Source organism: Rhea pennata, chromosome 22 (genome assembly GCF_028389875.1).
Source record: "Rhea pennata isolate bPtePen1 chromosome 22, bPtePen1.pri, whole genome shotgun sequence".
Lineage (NCBI taxonomy): Eukaryota > Metazoa > Chordata > Aves > Rheiformes > Rheidae > Rhea > Rhea pennata.
In genome coordinates, this window is record NC_084684.1 from 6,956,462 (window position 1) to 6,974,630 (window position 18,169).

The 18,169-nt window shown below is 34.1% G+C and overlaps 1 protein-coding gene across 4 annotated transcripts in view; it reads left to right on the top strand.

Annotated features, from left to right (window-relative positions):
* PRKCZ (protein kinase C zeta) overlaps positions 1-18,120 on the top strand; it is a 60,689-nt gene extending 42,569 nt beyond the window's left edge. For 3 of the 4 annotated variants that reach the window (XM_062593633.1, XM_062593635.1, XM_062593634.1), the window contains exons 14-19: positions 345-432; positions 1,187-1,306; positions 2,467-2,546; positions 3,038-3,127; positions 14,740-14,855; positions 17,613-18,120. In XM_062593633.1, the coding sequence (XP_062449617.1) occupies positions 345-432; positions 1,187-1,306; positions 2,467-2,546; positions 3,038-3,127; positions 14,740-14,855; positions 17,613-17,700 (582 nt within the window). In that variant the 3' untranslated portion in view covers positions 17,701-18,120. Of the gene's footprint in view, positions 1-344; positions 433-1,186; positions 1,307-2,466; positions 2,547-3,037; positions 3,128-10,141; positions 10,237-14,739; positions 14,856-17,612 lie in introns of those variants that run through there. The other variant, XR_009960599.1, reaches the window with a different exon arrangement.
* The last annotated feature ends 49 nt before the right edge of the window (positions 18,121-18,169 follow it).

An 18,169-nucleotide genomic window follows, 5' to 3' on the forward strand; every position in this document is an offset into this window, starting at 1 on the left:
TTGTAAAAATAGAAGACTTTTTTTTCCAGCACCTGTATGTGTAGGACTTCCAGACTTCTTCTGGTGTGAAAAAAAACTTCTAAAATTTACTTTGTAAATAGTAAGCAAAATGTAACTAGAAATATGTTGTGACTCAGTTTTACACATTTAATTTGCTGCTGCTAAACTGTGAAGTCGTAAGCCAGTTTTGAGTGCTAAGAATTTTTTTTTTTTACTCCAGCATTGCCTTTTTTGAAAGGAAGGCCTTTAGACTCACAAAGTAACTCTGTTTTATGAGTGTAATTAAATAAAATTCCTGGGCATAGACCTCAGCTTTAAATTGTTTAATTGATTTGTGCATATAGGAAGGATTGGGCCCTGGTGACACTACAAGCACTTTCTGTGGAACACCAAATTATATTGCACCAGAGATCCTCAGAGGCGAAGAATATGGTAAGCCAGACTAAACAATTTGACTTTGTAGTTACAATGACTCACAAATCAAAGTTTTAGTTACAGGTTGGTTCATATATGTTTATTTTCTTATTTTTATTCCGTTATGTGTTGAGAAATTTGAATGCAAGTTTTACAGTTCAGTTTTATCTGAAATGGAAGATAGTTTTATCTCCTGTAGCATGCATTTCAGCTCATCTTAAATCACTTGAGCAAAAGATAATTTTTTTTCTTGAATAAGAACTGTTAAATGATGGCATTCTTTACATTCTAAGAGTACCGGTCCTTGAGAAAAGCTTATAAAATTTATTAAAAAATTACAAAAAATCGTTGTTCACACAGAAATCAAAAATATAATAGTCTTTTTAATTGGTGTTATTTGAGAACCGATCTGCTCAAGGAATTGAACTGGGTACTGCTGTTTAGATACATTGTGATATTCAACTACTTTTAAAAATCTGAAGTTTTTCAGCTTAGATATTCTTTTTTAAATCTTTGAGTTTTCATTGAAGCACCGCTGTGTGATGAACACCTACAGACTTCTATACAAATTACATTTCTAGTACGCATTCAGAAAACTCTGAAGTCTGATCCAGTGGTACGATAAGCCATGATGTCTGTAGCGTCAATGAAAGTAGATTTCCAATATTTTGCAGAAGCGGGTAATTAATTTTCACTTACAAATAAGAGAGAACACCTAAATTCAAGGAATTATGGCTGAAAATACTTACAGGTGCTCTGTAAATACTTACAGGGTTCAGTGTGGACTGGTGGGCTCTTGGTGTGTTGATGTTTGAAATGATGGCAGGAAGGTCTCCGTTTGATATCATTACTGACAATCCAGACATGAATACTGAAGATTACCTCTTTCAAGGTATAGTCATTTTGATTATTTTGTTTTTTTCTATTTTTCATGTATTCTGTTGGAGGGAGCTAATGAAATTTAGCAGTTGCAGTAGGGTATTTAGAAGTATTTATGCGCTTCTTTTAGATTTCTACTAAAGACCCTTCTCAAATCTCATGTTGTCTCACAGCTAATCGATACATTTACTGTAGATACATTGATTTGGTTGCCAAGAGAGGTGGTGGAGTCTCCATCCTTTGAAATATTCAAAACTGGATTGGATATAGTCCTTGGGAATCTGCTCTAACTGACCCTGCCTGAGTAGGAGGGTTGGACCAGATGATTTCCAGGGGTACCTTTGAACCCCAAATATTCTATGTTTCTTTGATACAGTCACAAGTGGAAGAGTTGGCATCATATGTGATCGTGTTTTTGTTAGAAGGCAGTTTACAGGCTAGCAATGAATTTTAAGATCCAGTACTACGTGAGGATTGCAGGGTTTTTTGACAGTATGGTATCTATCTGTAGTTTTGATCCAAAGAACTTTCACTATTTCCTTTTGATAAAGTTTATAAAGCAGTTTAACTGTTCTACCTTTCAGGGTAGTGACATTTCTAAACAGAAGTGGTAATACTTGCCATGAATTTATACAACAACTGTTACAGTTTGAAGAATGGATTGCGAAGGCATGGCCTGAGCTGAGTCTTGAGGAGAATAGCTTTCATCAGTAATACCCCTTGATCGGCCAGTCTTTGTGTCATGGAGAGCCCTTTCAAAAGCAGTTGCCTCCTGCTGCTTAAAATGCAGACTTGTTCTTTCAACTACTTAATGCAATTACGTAATGCAGAGTCTGCCATGGTGGTCTTTATCAGCATAACATTAACTCAATTATTGTTTTTTTTAAAAAACACACATATATACTAAGGACACTGAAAAGCTTTTATTCCCTGTTTTTAGAAAAAGTAGAAGAAAAAGACGAATGAAGCTAAAACTTGTTCAGAAAATCTTGAGATGTCAGTTCAATAGGATGTTGTATTGTGTAGATTCTTGTGTTTGTACTATTTTAAGTATTTACCACATCCTCCTGTTGTCCAAATGGTAACTTAAATAAACAATATAGTATTTCACTTGAAATTATGTTGAATGTCCTAAAACAGAAAGTAATACTGCTGTTTTTAAACCTGTACCAGTTATTCTTGAAAAGCCAATCCGGATTCCAAGGTTTCTTTCGGTCAAGGCTTCCCATGTCTTAAAAGGATTTTTAAACAAGGTAAATGACATTCTCTTATTTTTAGAATCTAAGACCTGGGAGTCAGAGCTTTTTGTTGAAAAGAATATAAGTTAAGTTCATCTGTTTACTGCTAAGAAAATCTATAAGGCCTCAGCATTCTGTCTATTTAAAATAAATACTACTTAATTGTTAAATTACTGAGAAAATTTTGCAGTGCAGAATTTGATTTAAAAACCAACTCAAATGTTAGTAATGATTGTAGGCTTGTGTTTTTGTTACTAATTATTCACTTAAGCTTAGACCTTTTATTTTAAGGAAATGTTGCAAAATAACATTAACGTGAATTTTCAAACCTACTTAATTTATTTAAGAAAAAAAAATCCCTTGATAGCCTAAATATTTATATCTTACCAGCAGTTTACGTAGTACCAGGAATACTAGAGTCATGTAAATGGACTTTAACAACAATGAAATCTTTCTTCACTAACTGATTAAAGAGCATGTAACATCAGTTTCTTTGTTTTCTGCAGGATCCCAAAGAAAGGCTTGGTTGTCAGCCACAGACAGGATTTTCTGATATCAAGTCTCACACGTTTTTCCGCAGCATAGACTGGGATCTGGTAAAAATAATTACTTCTGTTTATGTGTGTTCAAGAAGAATGTGTATTTTTAGTTTATGTGTATACACAAAAATTGTGTTAAACATAGGAGTATTTCAATTCCAGAAATATAAAAATTATTTTCCTTTATCCAGAGAGGGTGATGGAAAAATTTTTTTGTGACTTTTTATTTATGACTTTTCCAAACTTAAAGAATAGTTTATGGGGGTTTTTTTGTTATTATTATTATTATATATATATATTTTTTTTTTTTTTACTGTAATGAGTTTTACAAAATAGTTTAAGAATTACATCAAAGCCTTGATGAAGCCATTTATTCCTTGGTTTGTATTGGCAGATGCTGCAAACTCATGTGCTGCGTTCTGCTACTGTAAAATTTACCCAGAATATGTGCAAGGTGCCTGCAACTGTAGTATGTAGGACTTATGTAGACTTCTGGTATCCAAATCCAGCACTTTACTGTTCTGGGTGGTAGTTTCCTATAGTTCTGTTTGAAAACATTTCATACTCCATGGAGAAAAGATGTGTGGTAAGCAAAGGCAGCTTATTGGAATGCCGTTCCATTACTTCATTTTTCTGCTGATTAGAAGCCTTTTCACCTTGAAGAGATTGTTAATGTTTGATGTAACATAGCCAGCAGACTGGGTAAGGTATTATGGAACCAGTTCCAATTCAACCATTTAAATACGTGGAACCTTGGATGTGGGAAGCATTTGTTGTCTATTTGTAGTTCACAAAAAAGGCTGAATTTACAAATTAAGTAATTTTAAAAATCAGCAGGATTTTACAGGTATGTACTAGAGATTATCTAAATAAGTTGGATCATGCACTTGGAAAGCAGGGTGGGGAAAAGAGGAAGGATGTAGCTTGAATAGCTTAAAAGCAGTGTGATTATTTAAAATGATTCTCTGATTATTGCTTTCAGTTGTGGGGTGTTTCTTTTTCTACTGCTACTGCTATAAGGGAAGTTTTTGGCTCAGAGCAGACTGTACTTGCATTTCAGTGGCTTTGCAGGCAGAAAATTTTATTGAAGTAGTAACTTTTTAAAAGCTTCTGTTACTTGGTAATTGTGCCTACTTCAGGGTTCATCATAGAAAATCATCATAGAAACTACTTTAATTGTTATACTCATTGTTTTATGGCTAAAGCAGCAGTTAGTTCCGTTACTTGCATTATATTTTTAATACCTAGTTGAACAGTGAAAATACATGTACTTAATATTTTCCCAGTCCTAAGAAGTGTCCAGGAAAGGTTATGAAAGGCAAGCAGCATTGCCTGTAACAACATGAAAAAAAGTTCAGGGAAGGAGAGAAAACCACAAAATTACACTTTTGCTTTGAGGCGTACTGTTCAAACCATCATTAACGTTCTTCGGAGAAGATAGGCGCTACATGTGGAGCCAGTGTGTTAAAATACTTAATGTTTTCAAAGCTGTTCATTTATGGTCTCCTTTAATTTTGTCAGGCATCCTTTTGTTTTAGGTAGCTCCTTTAAGTCTGTGTTATGTTCCACTATACTAGCTACATAAAGGTGCTGTAATACAACTTGCTATACATAAGCTTCCTGTACTACATGATTTTGTTCTGTTTTTCGAATGTTTTTGGAAGACTTTGGACTTTTTTGTTTGTTTGTACAAAAAAAAATTCTAATTGCAGCTGATACTTCTTGATCAACACTTAGACTGATTTTATTTTACCTCTTTTTTTTTTTTATATATAAGACCTGATATTTAGTATCTAGTTAAAAGACTAAAGGAAAGAGCAGGCAGATTGTCTCTATTTTGAGATATAATTAGGAAAATGCTGTTCAGCAATATATAAAATGTCAGGTAAATTTAGAGCAACGCATATAGTAGAGAAAGTCTTGGGAAACATTCAGGATAAAAAATTATTTGGAGGGATTTTTTTTAACTATAGAATTTTCTTCTGATACGCAGATGATGAGTAGAGAAGATTTAACTTTTTTTTTCCAAAGTCTTTCAAAGAGAAACACAAGGAAAAGAGGCTAATGTTGATGAATTCTTCCAGGTGAAGCTTGACTTGAATGGAAAAATGAATAATGGTAAAGTGAACAGACATACCATAAATACTTTTTTTTTCGGTGTTAGTCATCTGAATTGCATATGATCCATCTAAAAACAATTCTGGTTATTCCCTCTGTGTATAGATTGAGTTAATGACATTCAGGAAAGTACAAAGACAACCTTTTTGATTGCTTCAGCATGTAAAGAAAGTAAATTCTTATTTTAGAGCATGTCTTTATGGTATTTATCTATTAAATGTTGGAAAGAGTACTACAAAGCCATGGTTACTGCTAGTTATGTATAGAAGCAGTAGAGATGGATCTGGCATCAAAACATAAACAAGGAAAAATGTACAAGAAAAATTACAAATGATAGAAAGTGGTATCGTAATACTTATAAATAATGTTGTAAATATCCAAGTATCAGAATTCTGTTGTAGTTAATGTTTTTCCTAGAACAGTATGACCCCTTTTGTTTTTTAACATCTCTGATCCTTATGTTCTTACATTAAAGGCTGCAAGTTCACTATATGTTTTCTTTTTTTAAAAAGGGCTTTTATTTGCTGTCTAATATAAAAGAAAAATATTTGACACTAAGTTGAATGTTTTCCTGTTGAAATGTTAACCCATAGCTACAGCTGGCCCATAATGACATCTTACCAACCTCCTTGTTCAATTTTTAAATACTCGGTTTTGCTATTTCCTTTTTTTGCCAGTCTTTTGTGGGAAGAGCTAACTTTCTCTGTCTGAAAGCTTTCATTTCATTTTGCCTTCTAAGACTTAATTACTGATGGGATATTGATGTGTTGAGACTTGCTGCCTGGTATTGTTTCACAATAACATTTTTTGTTGTTTTCTCAGTGCCAAGCATAGTGAGAAGTCCTAGGCTAGACCAGCTTTCCTACTCACTGTAATATAAATAATCATTTTGGCCAGTGTTATCTTCCTATCACTTGCATTGTGGCAAAGTGATAGTAATTTTATTTTTTATATTTATATATATAAAACAATTTTTTATATACTTTTTTATTTTTGTATACATACAAAAATCAACAGGAAGACAAAAAAAACTTGCATCAAATTATGTGGTGAGAGGATTTTCTGCTAGGTGTACGTTTTGCTTGTTTTAGTAAAGAATATACTTGCACTGCAAAAATGAGCATGTCCTGGGCAGAGCTCATGTGAATGACACATGGACTTGACTGCTCAAACTTTTTTTTTTTTTTTTACTGTTTTCAATGTGAAAGCAAAACAGGCCTCTGTATGTAGTTGAACTTCATGACATATGGGCACAATAGGTGCAATGCATTCTATATAGTAGCTGGAGAGCTCTCTTAAGGAAAAATTCTTCACAATGGCATTAATGAAAAGAAGTAAAATGATATATATCAGATACATCTATGTAAGAGTATGGAAGGGTTTACAAGAACCTTAAGAGAACATCCAGGTCTTGGTTCAGAAGACAGGAACATACTGTTCTTCTCAGTGTGTTCCAGCCGTCTTCTAGCCATGCATGGAAAGAAGTTGGAGTCAGGGAGACAGCTGATCAAATGCACCGTGAGAGTGCACAGAGAACATTCTCTGGTCAGGAATAAATCTAGAAAAGGGACTGAGGTTGTTTGCATGTCAGAAGTTTTCTTGGATGATGATTGGCTGTGACCTTAAGACCAGTACCTCTGGACTGAGAAGGCTGAACTGAAAAATTTTACCTTGTACTTTCAGTGCAAAAGTTTTCAGCCTATCAAATTAAAAGATCATAGAGCTCTTTCCAGCCAGATTTTAAAAATACAATGGCACTTCATAAGCAAAATACATTTTCTGTGTTCTATTTACATTCAGCATTTGTTACCCTTAATTCTATGAACCTTAGAAAACAAGCAAACCCCAATGCCACACTAACTAGGGAGCCTCCGCAGGAAGTTCCAGAGCTTGGATTCAACCCTCTCCTCTTAGGCAGTGGTCAGAGGTGATGGAGTTGGTGGTACGAGATGAAAGAGAAAAACACCATTCATTTGTTTCTAGAGGAAGTATAACAAAATTATTTAAACTTAATCATAAATGTTAAATTTTCTTATAGCTTTGAGGAGTTTTGTAATGTTTTAATTGTTACCCTAAAATACTGTACTTGGGAATTGAGTCATCTTATTAACTTGTCGTCTTACTGAAGTTAATAAACATCCATCATTTTAATTTCCTGTGTCTTGGTTTAACAGACAATAGAACACTGAATTGCAGTTAAGCAGATGGTTTAATTTTAAGTAATATCAATTACTGTAAAAATTATTTTTACTGATTTTTTTGTAATTGCAAAGAGGATATGATGAATTGATCCAGATGTGAATACCCAAAAGACAGAATTTAAACTTGGAATGTAGTTGGATAGAGAGGTAGATCCCTAACTGAGATGGTTTGTCAAAAGGTTTTAGAGCTGTTTTTCATTTACTTGTGGTTAAAATAGATACAAGCTGTGTATGTTATATGCATTTTACTTGAATGTGTTTTCACAACTGTAAAATCATGTGAATATGGTCGTTTTGCTGGTGGTAATAATCCTTTCAGTAACGATAAGAAAATAAACTAGTTTTGCGTAATCTCCAGGAAGGTATAAGAGTGTTCTTGTCGCTAGCCCTCTTATTTCTGCAATGAAAACCACTTCTTTGCTGCCTCATTCTCTTCTGGAGGTGCTTTCACTCAAGATCCAAATTCAACCAGCCAGTCTAAAAGCAGTTACCACTTCTTCAAAGGAGTCAGGACTGATTTTTGTCAACAGGAGAGACTAAATAAGGGAGTACAAGGGTTCAGTCTTTTATTGAAATTTGTCCATGAAAATCTTTTATCTTTCTGCAGGTTACAAGACCAAATACCTTTCTCTTTTACCTAGGCAGCCTGAGTAATAAAGTACATATCAAACATAAAAGCATACCAAGACAGATTAATCACTCATGTTTAAGAGTAATGTAGACGTAGGCTGTAAAAGGAGAAAGTATAATGAAAGTTTCTCTAAAACAGCATGTGAGGGACTGAACTGGAAATAGTATGTAGGTTTCCTTTCTCATCTCAGAACAGAGATTATCAAACAGTCTAGCTGTTATTCTAAGTGATATCAGAGGACCTTTGTGATTAGAATAGATTTACTATTGAATTTCTTGTACTGAGAATGGAGTATTAAACGTCACTTGTAGGGTAATATATTACTGTTTCATGGGGCCCAAACAGCAAAGGAGGGAAAATAGGTCAATATTAAAACACTAGATTTTCTCTAACAGAAAAGTTAGTACTTCTGATAAACTATGTATTATAACTTGTTGACATAGACATTCAGATAGGAATTTTTTTTTTATGTGTATCCATAGGAGATTTATTGTGTTGTTAGTATGCATTAGTTTACCATATTTGACTCAAATCTAGAGAAAGGCTGGGAATTGCTCTTTGTAGTACAGAAAATGAATGGAAACCTAAAGAATACGTTAAATTTTTTGAATATTGGGGAGGGGTATGCACAAAATGCAGAGCTACCATTTCTTTAAAACTGACTTCATCTTACTGGCAACTTAATAATGAATACAAAATTGGGCTTTGCTTTTGCATGAGCAGATACCAACAGCTGTTTTGGAAAGTTAAGAATTACAGCTGGTACTAAATACTGTCTAGCATCTAGTATTTCAAAGGGTGGTGAAGCAGTCAAAGACAAGACTATCTACTTCTTCCCTAGCAGAAGATATTTAGTGGTTGGCTAATAGCCTGATTGGTGTAGTTTAATTATTAGATTTATGCCTAGTGAAATATTACTGTGAAACCAGAACTACTTAAGAAGTTTCAATCTCCATACAAACCCATGTATTGAAACAGTCTTATCACTTTGTCATTTAATATTGTCACTGAGGATTTTTTGCATGAGACAAAATTTTTGATTTTTCCATCAGTGTCATTAGGTCTCTTCCAAAGGGAGTTTTGAATGTTGATTTTTTATCTGATATTTCTCTAGAGGAACGGTGACCTCCAGTGGCCAGCAAGGCTAATCCAAACTGTATATACTACGTAGGCCATAACAGATCAGAATAATGATCAAGTCTGGTAGCCTGTCTCTGTCAATGCCAATACCAGAAGCTTCAGAGGAAGGTAAAAATGGTTCCAAATGCTCATAGCCTACAATGTTTCTCATAGGGATAACTGATTTCCTTATGATTCATGTAGTGGTCAATTTTATGCCCTGTAGCATGAGTATTGATATAGTTTGCATAGTTGTTTAGTTTTTTGACTATATTTTTGAACTATCTGGCATGTTCTGTATTTTAACCACAGTTTTTAAGTATGAACTTCTGTGGTAGTAAACTCCTTACTGTAACAGGGAATGTAAGTAGAGAGTATACCTCATATGATTAAAAAAAAAAAAAAAAAAAAAAAAGTCTGCAATTCAGGGAAGGCAGGAAGAATTTATTTAACCAGAATTTCATTCTGAAATAACTAGGCAATTTATTCTTAAATGAACTGCATGCATTTCATTACCAGAAGGATTTTTTTTTCTTTTTTTTTACTGGTGATTAAGTTATGTAACACAAGATAAAGTCTTATCCTCACTTTCCTCCAAAACATTTTGTTTGCCTATACATGAACACACAGTTTTGCACTGGAAAGTTTTAAACTTTATACAGAATTTTTAGTGAATTTCATAAAGATCTTCATGTTGAATTTACTAAGCTTAGAGATTAGGCTGCCTGACTTACTGATAGCAGTGAAGACTAAGTTCTTAATTTTGCAGAGGCAAATATTTGTGAAATGGCGTATAACCGACCTAGAAGTTTTGAATATCATCATTATTTGACTGTAAACTCTGTTACACAAACATTATGATTGGGATTCTGTGTTCATATCCTTATTAAGCCACACTACTGAATTTTTTGCATGCAGGAGGAGGAGGGAAGGGAGAGGAATAAACTGGTGTTATGGAATCTTTGTCCCTTAATGATCTGAGCAAAGGATTCCCTCTTGCAGGAATAGGAACATCACCTGTCATAAGTTATGCAATGCATTCACAGATGCCTGTGAGCGATTACGCTACTTGGAATTTGCAGTTATCCTTCCATTTGGTATGTCTCTTTCAATTCTGCCCCAACATATCCCCCACCCTTCCTTTGCAAGGGGATCCATGCAAGTTTTGCACCCCTATTATGATACAGCCCTATGAGAAGCTCCTTGTATATTTTTACAAAGCCTGTAGCAGTAGGACACTGATCTTGTTTAAGGTTCTATAATTTCTAGTTAGGTGATCTTTTGAACAAAAAGGACACACAGTAATGTTAAGCATTTTAGTGTTGGAAACCTAGATTTATTTATCTTGTTTCACTAAGGAGAAAACATAGTTTTAATTCAGTAATGTTAAATGGGAAAAACAAGTTGCTAACTGAATCATATAAAACACTAGCAACTTCTTACGTAAGTACCATTTCAGACAACCTTCAAAGCAAAGAATATATCCTGAAAATTCCACACTGAAAACAGTAAAGCTGGCATTATTGAAAAAAAGATGTTAAGATACATGTACCAACTCAAAAAAGAAAAGAAAACAGGATTCTCACAGATTTATTTTTGCATTGTCTTACCTTGTATCAGTCTTTCCAATCATTTTCTTCTCTTGACAAGGTGATGACATGATCCATTTTTAGATGTGTGTTCTGAGGTTCTGTGACATAGTCACAGCCTCCTTAAATTAGAGGAGCTTTGTATGAATTCCAGTTGTGCAGACTTTTTGCAGAACTAGCATTTTAGATGGTCATAAGAAATATAACATAAAACCATGTATTTTCACAGCTCTTTTTAACATAGTTATGGTTAATTTGACAATTTGGGGACAAATTATAAATTTCAATTTTCCTTTCATGTTTATTAACAATTTTTAAAAGTTTTGCTGCAAGAATTGTGTACTTTTTACAAAATACACTAAATCTACTAGCATATATGAATGTGCTAAAGTGAAAATGTAGTTTATTAAAAAAATAAATTATGAAGCATTATATGCTAGCATCTTCATTGGGATGGTACATTTAATTGCCAGTTTAATCATTTGGTATGCCTTTCTTTGTAACTAGCAACCTGGTTATATTTTTGGAATTGTGTTTCTAATGAAACTATGTTTTCTCTGTGATGTGTGGCTAACAAGAAATGATACAGTCTGGGCCTAAAAAAATAAGGGAGTACATCAAATATTTAAAAAATGAAGAATCAAAACAGATCCTGGAGAGGAAGGAGAATTTTCCAGGTAATTCTAATATCTCTTCAGATGAGTGTGTTGCAATTGTGTCTGATCCTCCAGATCATAGTGTTTACATCTGGGAGTATTTCACAAATAAGAAAGAAAATGTATAAGCCAGTTGGTTTGTAGGATTGAGCTCTTTATAATTCTTTAATCAAAACCTTCAAAAGGTTAATTGAAATTTTTGATTAATTTTTTTCAGTTAGCAAGATATCCTATTCAAACCAGGCAATATGTACTTCTTGGCTTTTGCTGTATCAATGTACATGTTTTACTGTATTGTGTATATGTAAGTGTGTGTGTGTGTATATATATATATATATATAGTGTATGTATTTGGGAACTACACTTTCTGTGATACCTTCTAAAACTTAGATACCTTCTAAGTTTTCTGTGTAGAGCTCTTCAAACAAAAAGTAGGGGTTAGGAAAGGAAAACTGATAAAACTTTTATGGTTTTGTATAGGCTAAAGCTAGCCTCAACTACATTAAAACACACTTTCAGATAGAAGTTCCACCTGATTTATTGGATCTCTGTCAACTGCTTATGTTAGAGCAATAGTATTTTTAATGTAATTATGCAGGAGAAGGGACTTAAACATATTATTCATTTGCCAATTATGACACAAGTAAGTTTTGACCCTTTTCATCAGTTTTTGCTTATTTTAATAGGCATATGGATTTCAAAGATACTACGTTGTGTTTTCTGTGAAAACAAGCATCGTAGTGGACAAGATGGAACCAAATTAGTTCCCTAGTGAGGAAAGACAGGAGGAATTAAGCTTTTACCTGTTCTGTCTCTCAAAAGCAACTCTGATCGGGACTCTTGTATTGGCTGAGAGTCAATAGCCATGTATTTCTGGACTAGCCTTGCCCAGACAAACCAGGAGTCCCTAGTAGGAACTGAGAGTATTGTAGGAGGTGGACATGTAATGATGGGAGAGGAGGTAGAGAAGACGTAGGATGTTGGATATGAGAACTCTGGAAGTATTTTTAGTTAGTGTTGCATAGGATTTAGGAAAGCTGATAGTAGAATTCAGAATTGCTTATTTCTAAACTACTAATTTCAGTTCGATCCATGTCAGGATTCAAAGTCATTATAGTGGCTTCTTTAAAAAAAAAAATAAAATATCAATAATAAGTTTTTTCAGGCAACTTCCAAATGACAGTGCAATTCCAAGTAAACTTAGAGCTTTTAGGAAAAAACTTAATCAGTTCCTTGTAATCTTAATGTCAATTTCTGAGCAAATTTTAGTCTTCAGTGTATAACACTTCCTTATTTTATACTTAATAAATATGATCATGTTTTATTTATTGAAGTAACTTCTTCATGGCCGGTCTTAGTGTTTCATGCCTGTCATCGTTTATATGTAGATGTGATGATCATCTGTTGGGTATGAAAGATGTTCTTCGTTGGTATTAGTTCCGATATCTTTTTCATCCCAGTTTACTTACTACGGTATATGGACATTTTGGTTATTCCACTGTTTCTGACTAGTGAAGCATTAAGACATATAAAGGTACAGATTGCATTTTAGAAAGTGTAACATTTTTCCATATATGTTTTTTTCCTCTAATACTTAATGTTCTCCTTTTTACCTTTGTAATGTTGCATTCCTGAATTACATTTTTTTTAGTGTAACATATGCCCATAGCATATTGACAGCTGTGGACATTAGTACTTGATCAGTCATCTTTCTATAAAACATGCAGACATTTGTAGGACATATCTAACTAAAATCATATGAAGAAGTTAAGTGATATACCTCTCTTTGGTATATCAATGCTTTGAATTTTAGTTATACTAAAAAGTGTTTGAAACATTAGCTTCTGCTTGCTTACATCTAGTGTAGTTCAGTTCACCTCAAGTTTTTATTATTTAAATTTCTGCCTTCGATGTTAAGCAGTACTGTCCATCTTTTGTTGATTCTCCCCCGCCCCCCCTTCCCCGCCCCCCCAGCTGCAATGCAGAAGAGAATTCTTGAGGTTTTGTTAGTGTTTATTTTAGGGTACAGTGTGAAATTTCAAGTCATAATCAAGAGAATTCAAATCACAAATGTGAGTGGCGCAGAATAACTTCAGGAAAAACATGAGGAGTACAAATCCAGTAGAATAATTCACAGTCAATCCTTTGGAAATTCCATTGATTCCTTAAAATTTAAGGTGCTTTTTCTATAATATTTTAACCAGCAGACTCAGTAATACAGTAGAAGTAGTATGTGTAGACAACTCAGTAGTAGTATTTGTCATTTATGGTAAAATGTGATTGAGCTAACTGATTTTGTGAACCAATAGGTCAGCCAGATCAATTGCATGTACTTTCATTTCCTTCCAAAATTTAATTCATTTATGATTTCCCTCCTCCCCCTGCCACTAGTCCGGGTACTAGGACTACTCTGAAGCAAGCTAAAAGAGATGTTCTTCCTGAGCCTTTTTGAACTGCCGTGGGTGAAGATTCAAGCAGATGATTTCATTTAACTTATCACCTCATATATAACTCAGGCTTGTGATAACAAGGCTTTGATAACTCTGGAGACTAGCAGGAATTTCTCTTAATCAGAAAACAACAGACTTATTGAAGATGCTATTGGTAGCTGCAGATCAGAGAAGGTTCTTAATGAGTAGAACAGAATTATGAGTCAAAAAATTTTCCCTGTGTTTTATTGACTTTTTGTGGTTTGGAAGATGAATGTTGGCTTCCAGCTCCTTTAGCAGGAAATACTTTATGTAAATGTATTGATATTACATTTTAATGAGAGAGTATGTCTGGGCTGTTTCAGCTATATTATTGTTTAGCATTACTTGCTTTTAGTGACTGCTTACCCCTTTGGCTAGTCATTGAGGGCATTAGTAAATAATGCTTACTGCTTTGTTCTGTGCTACAATCATATTAGTGAATAAATAAGTCTGGTTATACTGAATTAACATAGGTTGATTTACATGCAGCTCATCTTTTCTGAGAGGTCACCATGCAAGAGGGGAACTTCAGAGTGGAAAGTTTTTAGAACATGTTCTCAGTTTAAAAACTGACCTAGATTTATGTAGCAACAATGCTTTTCTTAATTTACATGGTGAGAGACTTGGGAAACAGTTTTTTCTATACTCAAAATTAAATTTTATTAAATTCTGATGATTTTTTCCAATTTTTGTATTTAAAATATAAACAGGGTGATGGTATACCATTTAGTATCAAAATCTACTTGACTAAATTTTAATGTTAATTTTATTTAATGTGTTTTATAGTGACTTAGGTGTGTAGGTAATCTAGAGACTATGTTGTTTTTAGATTTAGTAAATATTCAATATTTTATTTTTCTCTCTCCAATTATAATTCTTCTTAGCTGGAAAAGAAGCAAGCAACCCCTCCATTTCAGCCACAGATCACAGATGATTATGGTTTGGATAACTTTGATACACAGTTCACCAGCGAACCTGTGCAACTAACCCCGGATGATGAGTATGCTTTTCTTTTTTCCAAATGCATTTGCATGTTAAGAAATATTTACAAATTACAAAACTATTTACAGTTTTCTAAGAAGAAAGTATGTACTCAGCATTAGATCATAGTGAAGTTAAAGAATTCTTTTTCTTTAAATAACTGACATTTTGCATAACTTACATTTTTATGTATTAGAAGACTGCCTAGTAACCTAATAAATGATCAGAGGAGAGTATTGATTTATTGCTGAGTATGTGCTTGGTGCTGTGTGAGGAGAGGAAAACTTGATTCCTAACCCAGGGAGTTTGCATTTCTGCATTAAGAAAAAGACAATTGTGATACAATTTCTCATGTCTTAGAATAAACTTGAGATAGCAGAAGAATCTTAGAAAAGGGTACTATTAAAATGTGCTATGGAAATTTTTGCAACAAGTAAAAGTATAGTTTAATAAAGGAATTTGAGAAGTGATTGTGGTACGCAGAAGAATAAAGCAGTTTGTAACACAAGATGGTGTATGAGAAGACAGGCTGTGTTTCAGTGGTTAGGTGGAACACTTAGCTTGCCCAGACTCTGAAAGCCTAACTGTACAAAGCTTGGGGGAGTGAAGGGGGGGGTAATACTGAGGGCTAAAAAGTTGAAGTTGGAAGCTTGAACTTCAGTTGGGAAAAATAAGGGGAAGCTCTGTGCAACAGGCAAAAAATTTGAGAGAAAAAGTCTTGTCTCCATTTGTCTGGAAAGATCTAGCATATGTCTGATAGTAAATGCGCTGTGGAAAATGAGGGGAGAGTGTTTCAAATGGTATCTTGGTGAGAATCAGTATGTAATTGCTGAGGAATGCAAAAGCTTGTATCTCTTCTATTCTTTTTTCCAAGCTGCATTTTTCTTTCAAGACTTGGACAAATGCCAGATGGGATTTAAAATGCACCTTTTAAAAAACGTTAAAATATGGTTTCTCAGGTTTCTCATGAAAGGGGATAGTAGTGCATGTTATACTCCTACTGTTTTTTTTTCCTAGTGATCTTTTTAAAAAGTTGTTTTGAATGTTTTGTGAATGAAAGAAGACTTGGTGTTTATTTCAATCTAAGACTGATACTGGTGCAGCTAGAACTGCTAGGTGAGCTTTATTGTGGAAGAGCAGGAAAGCTTTGCTTTCGCTTTATACACTCAAATTTTTTTCATTGTATGTGGTTCTTCTCTCTTCCCTCCCCCCCTCCCCCCCCCTCCCTGTATCGGACTAGATGCCCTGTGCGAAGACTATAATGTATTCTTTTCCAAATATTTCTAGCCTTTTGTATTGTTCACTAGATTTGTTTGAAGAAAACATATGTTAAATTTGCAGTCTTTCATTATTCACAACTTTAACTGAAGTCTGTAGAGGGGCTGATTAAATATGTTCTAGAATGACTCATTTGGACTAATCAGATGCTTTATAAAGCTGGTTCTGAAGTATTTTTTTGTAATGGAGGTATTAATAATAGACTTATTGTGTCTGAGTTCTTAGATACTCTTTGAAGGGCTGCATGAAATATAGTGGCATACCATCTTTGCAGACAGACTGTTGCATTTTATCAAATGACTTTCATAATTAAAGACACAAGACTTTCACGTTCCAACTTGGGTTTTATTAGTTGTGTCCCTTCTATGGTTACTGCACAACAAAGCTAAACTGCTCTGAAAGACAGTCAACGTAATCTCAAAGCTTCCTTTGCAAAGTCCTGTCCAGCCCCCAGGGAGGAAAGAGACTAAAGATTAGCTAGTTTGTCTGGGGATTTTGATTTGTACAAATAAATGCTATGTTGATTAAATTTGTGATTGTAAAAATGAAGCCTGTAATTAGCAATCCAATTAAGTAGAGTCTACCCCAGTGGCAATAAATTTATTGTCATGGGGTTTTTCACTTGGGCTAGCAGGTGTTCACTCTCAAGTGAGTATGTGTAGGGACATTTCATTGTGGATATTCATGTGACAGGGTGCTCAAGCTTGAATTTTTAACTAGTGTTACCTGTATACCATAAGTCTCTATTTTACAACCTACCCTGCATTCTCTGTTTCTCAAGAATCCAGAATAAGTGAAGTGAATAGCTGAATGGAGACCAGCGCGATGTATTTCAAGTTAGGTTTCTATGTAGAAACCAAAGAATGGCAAGGCATATTCATGCTTTATAGATTCTTCTTGGCAACAAATTAAGTACCAAGTGCATGTGCACCTATAATGGGAAACTATATGAACAACATATCTCAAAAGAAGTTCTAAAGAATCTTGTCTCTTTTATATGCCTCAATCTGTAACTCTTTTCATTTGGTCTCCAGAGCATACAATAATAGTTCCTGTTTAAAAAGCAATAAGCTTTGTTCCTTTGTGACTCTTTCAGAGTATGGATCTTATATATATAACACTAGCAGCCTTTGCTAACAGCAAAATGACCCTTTTCTCACATGTAAATTGTAATCCTAAAGCTAAATTCTAAAGTCCTATGTTTCTTGGTGGGGGGGGGGGAGCTATAAGTAAGCAGTTAGCTATCTGGAAGAGTAGGAGAAACTTTCTAGGAGGTGTCTCAGAATTTCCAGTTATATTGCTTTAGCTATTGGGATGAGACATTAGTGTGAACTATTTGTATGTTCAGAGAGTTTCTGTTATGGTTCTTACTGCTTCTGTACCACTTTGCATACATAAACTTTTGTAAGGTATTCTGTTATTATTTGAAAAAAGTACAGCACTGTAAATAATAGTTCTAACTGATAACAGTAAATCAATATTTCTCTTTATTTTTCAGAGATATAATAAAACGAATAGATCAGTCAGAATTTGAAGGATTTGAATATATTAATCCACTGTTGCTGTCAACAGAAGAAACAGTATGAAGGAGTGTCATCTTCAGTGTGGACAATGTGAATGACTTTTAAACTTATCCTTAACTACAGTATATGCATGTGAGGCTGGGGAACTGTAAGATTTTTGGATGGAGACCAATGATTTTTAAAAAAAAAAAAAATTGCTGCTGAAAGTGAAAGAGGAGATTAATGATTTTGGTGAGCGTCTTCCGCTACATAGTGGTTCTTAAGTTCTGGGCACTGACAAAACTGGCTTCATTAATGAAGGAATTTGCATTTAGTGCCTGTTTCATGAAGAATCAAAACATTCATTGCATCCCTGGAAAAAGAGATTCTGAATGACTTTGAGATCTGCACACTTTCTACAAACATTTGATGCAATGAGCTACCAATTGAAGAATATTAGTGTGTAACATCCTGAAGAATAAAATGTATTACGGTGGTGTTGAAGTTTATTTTTGATGCCTTTTTTTCACAAGTGGTACCTGTCTAAACGTCT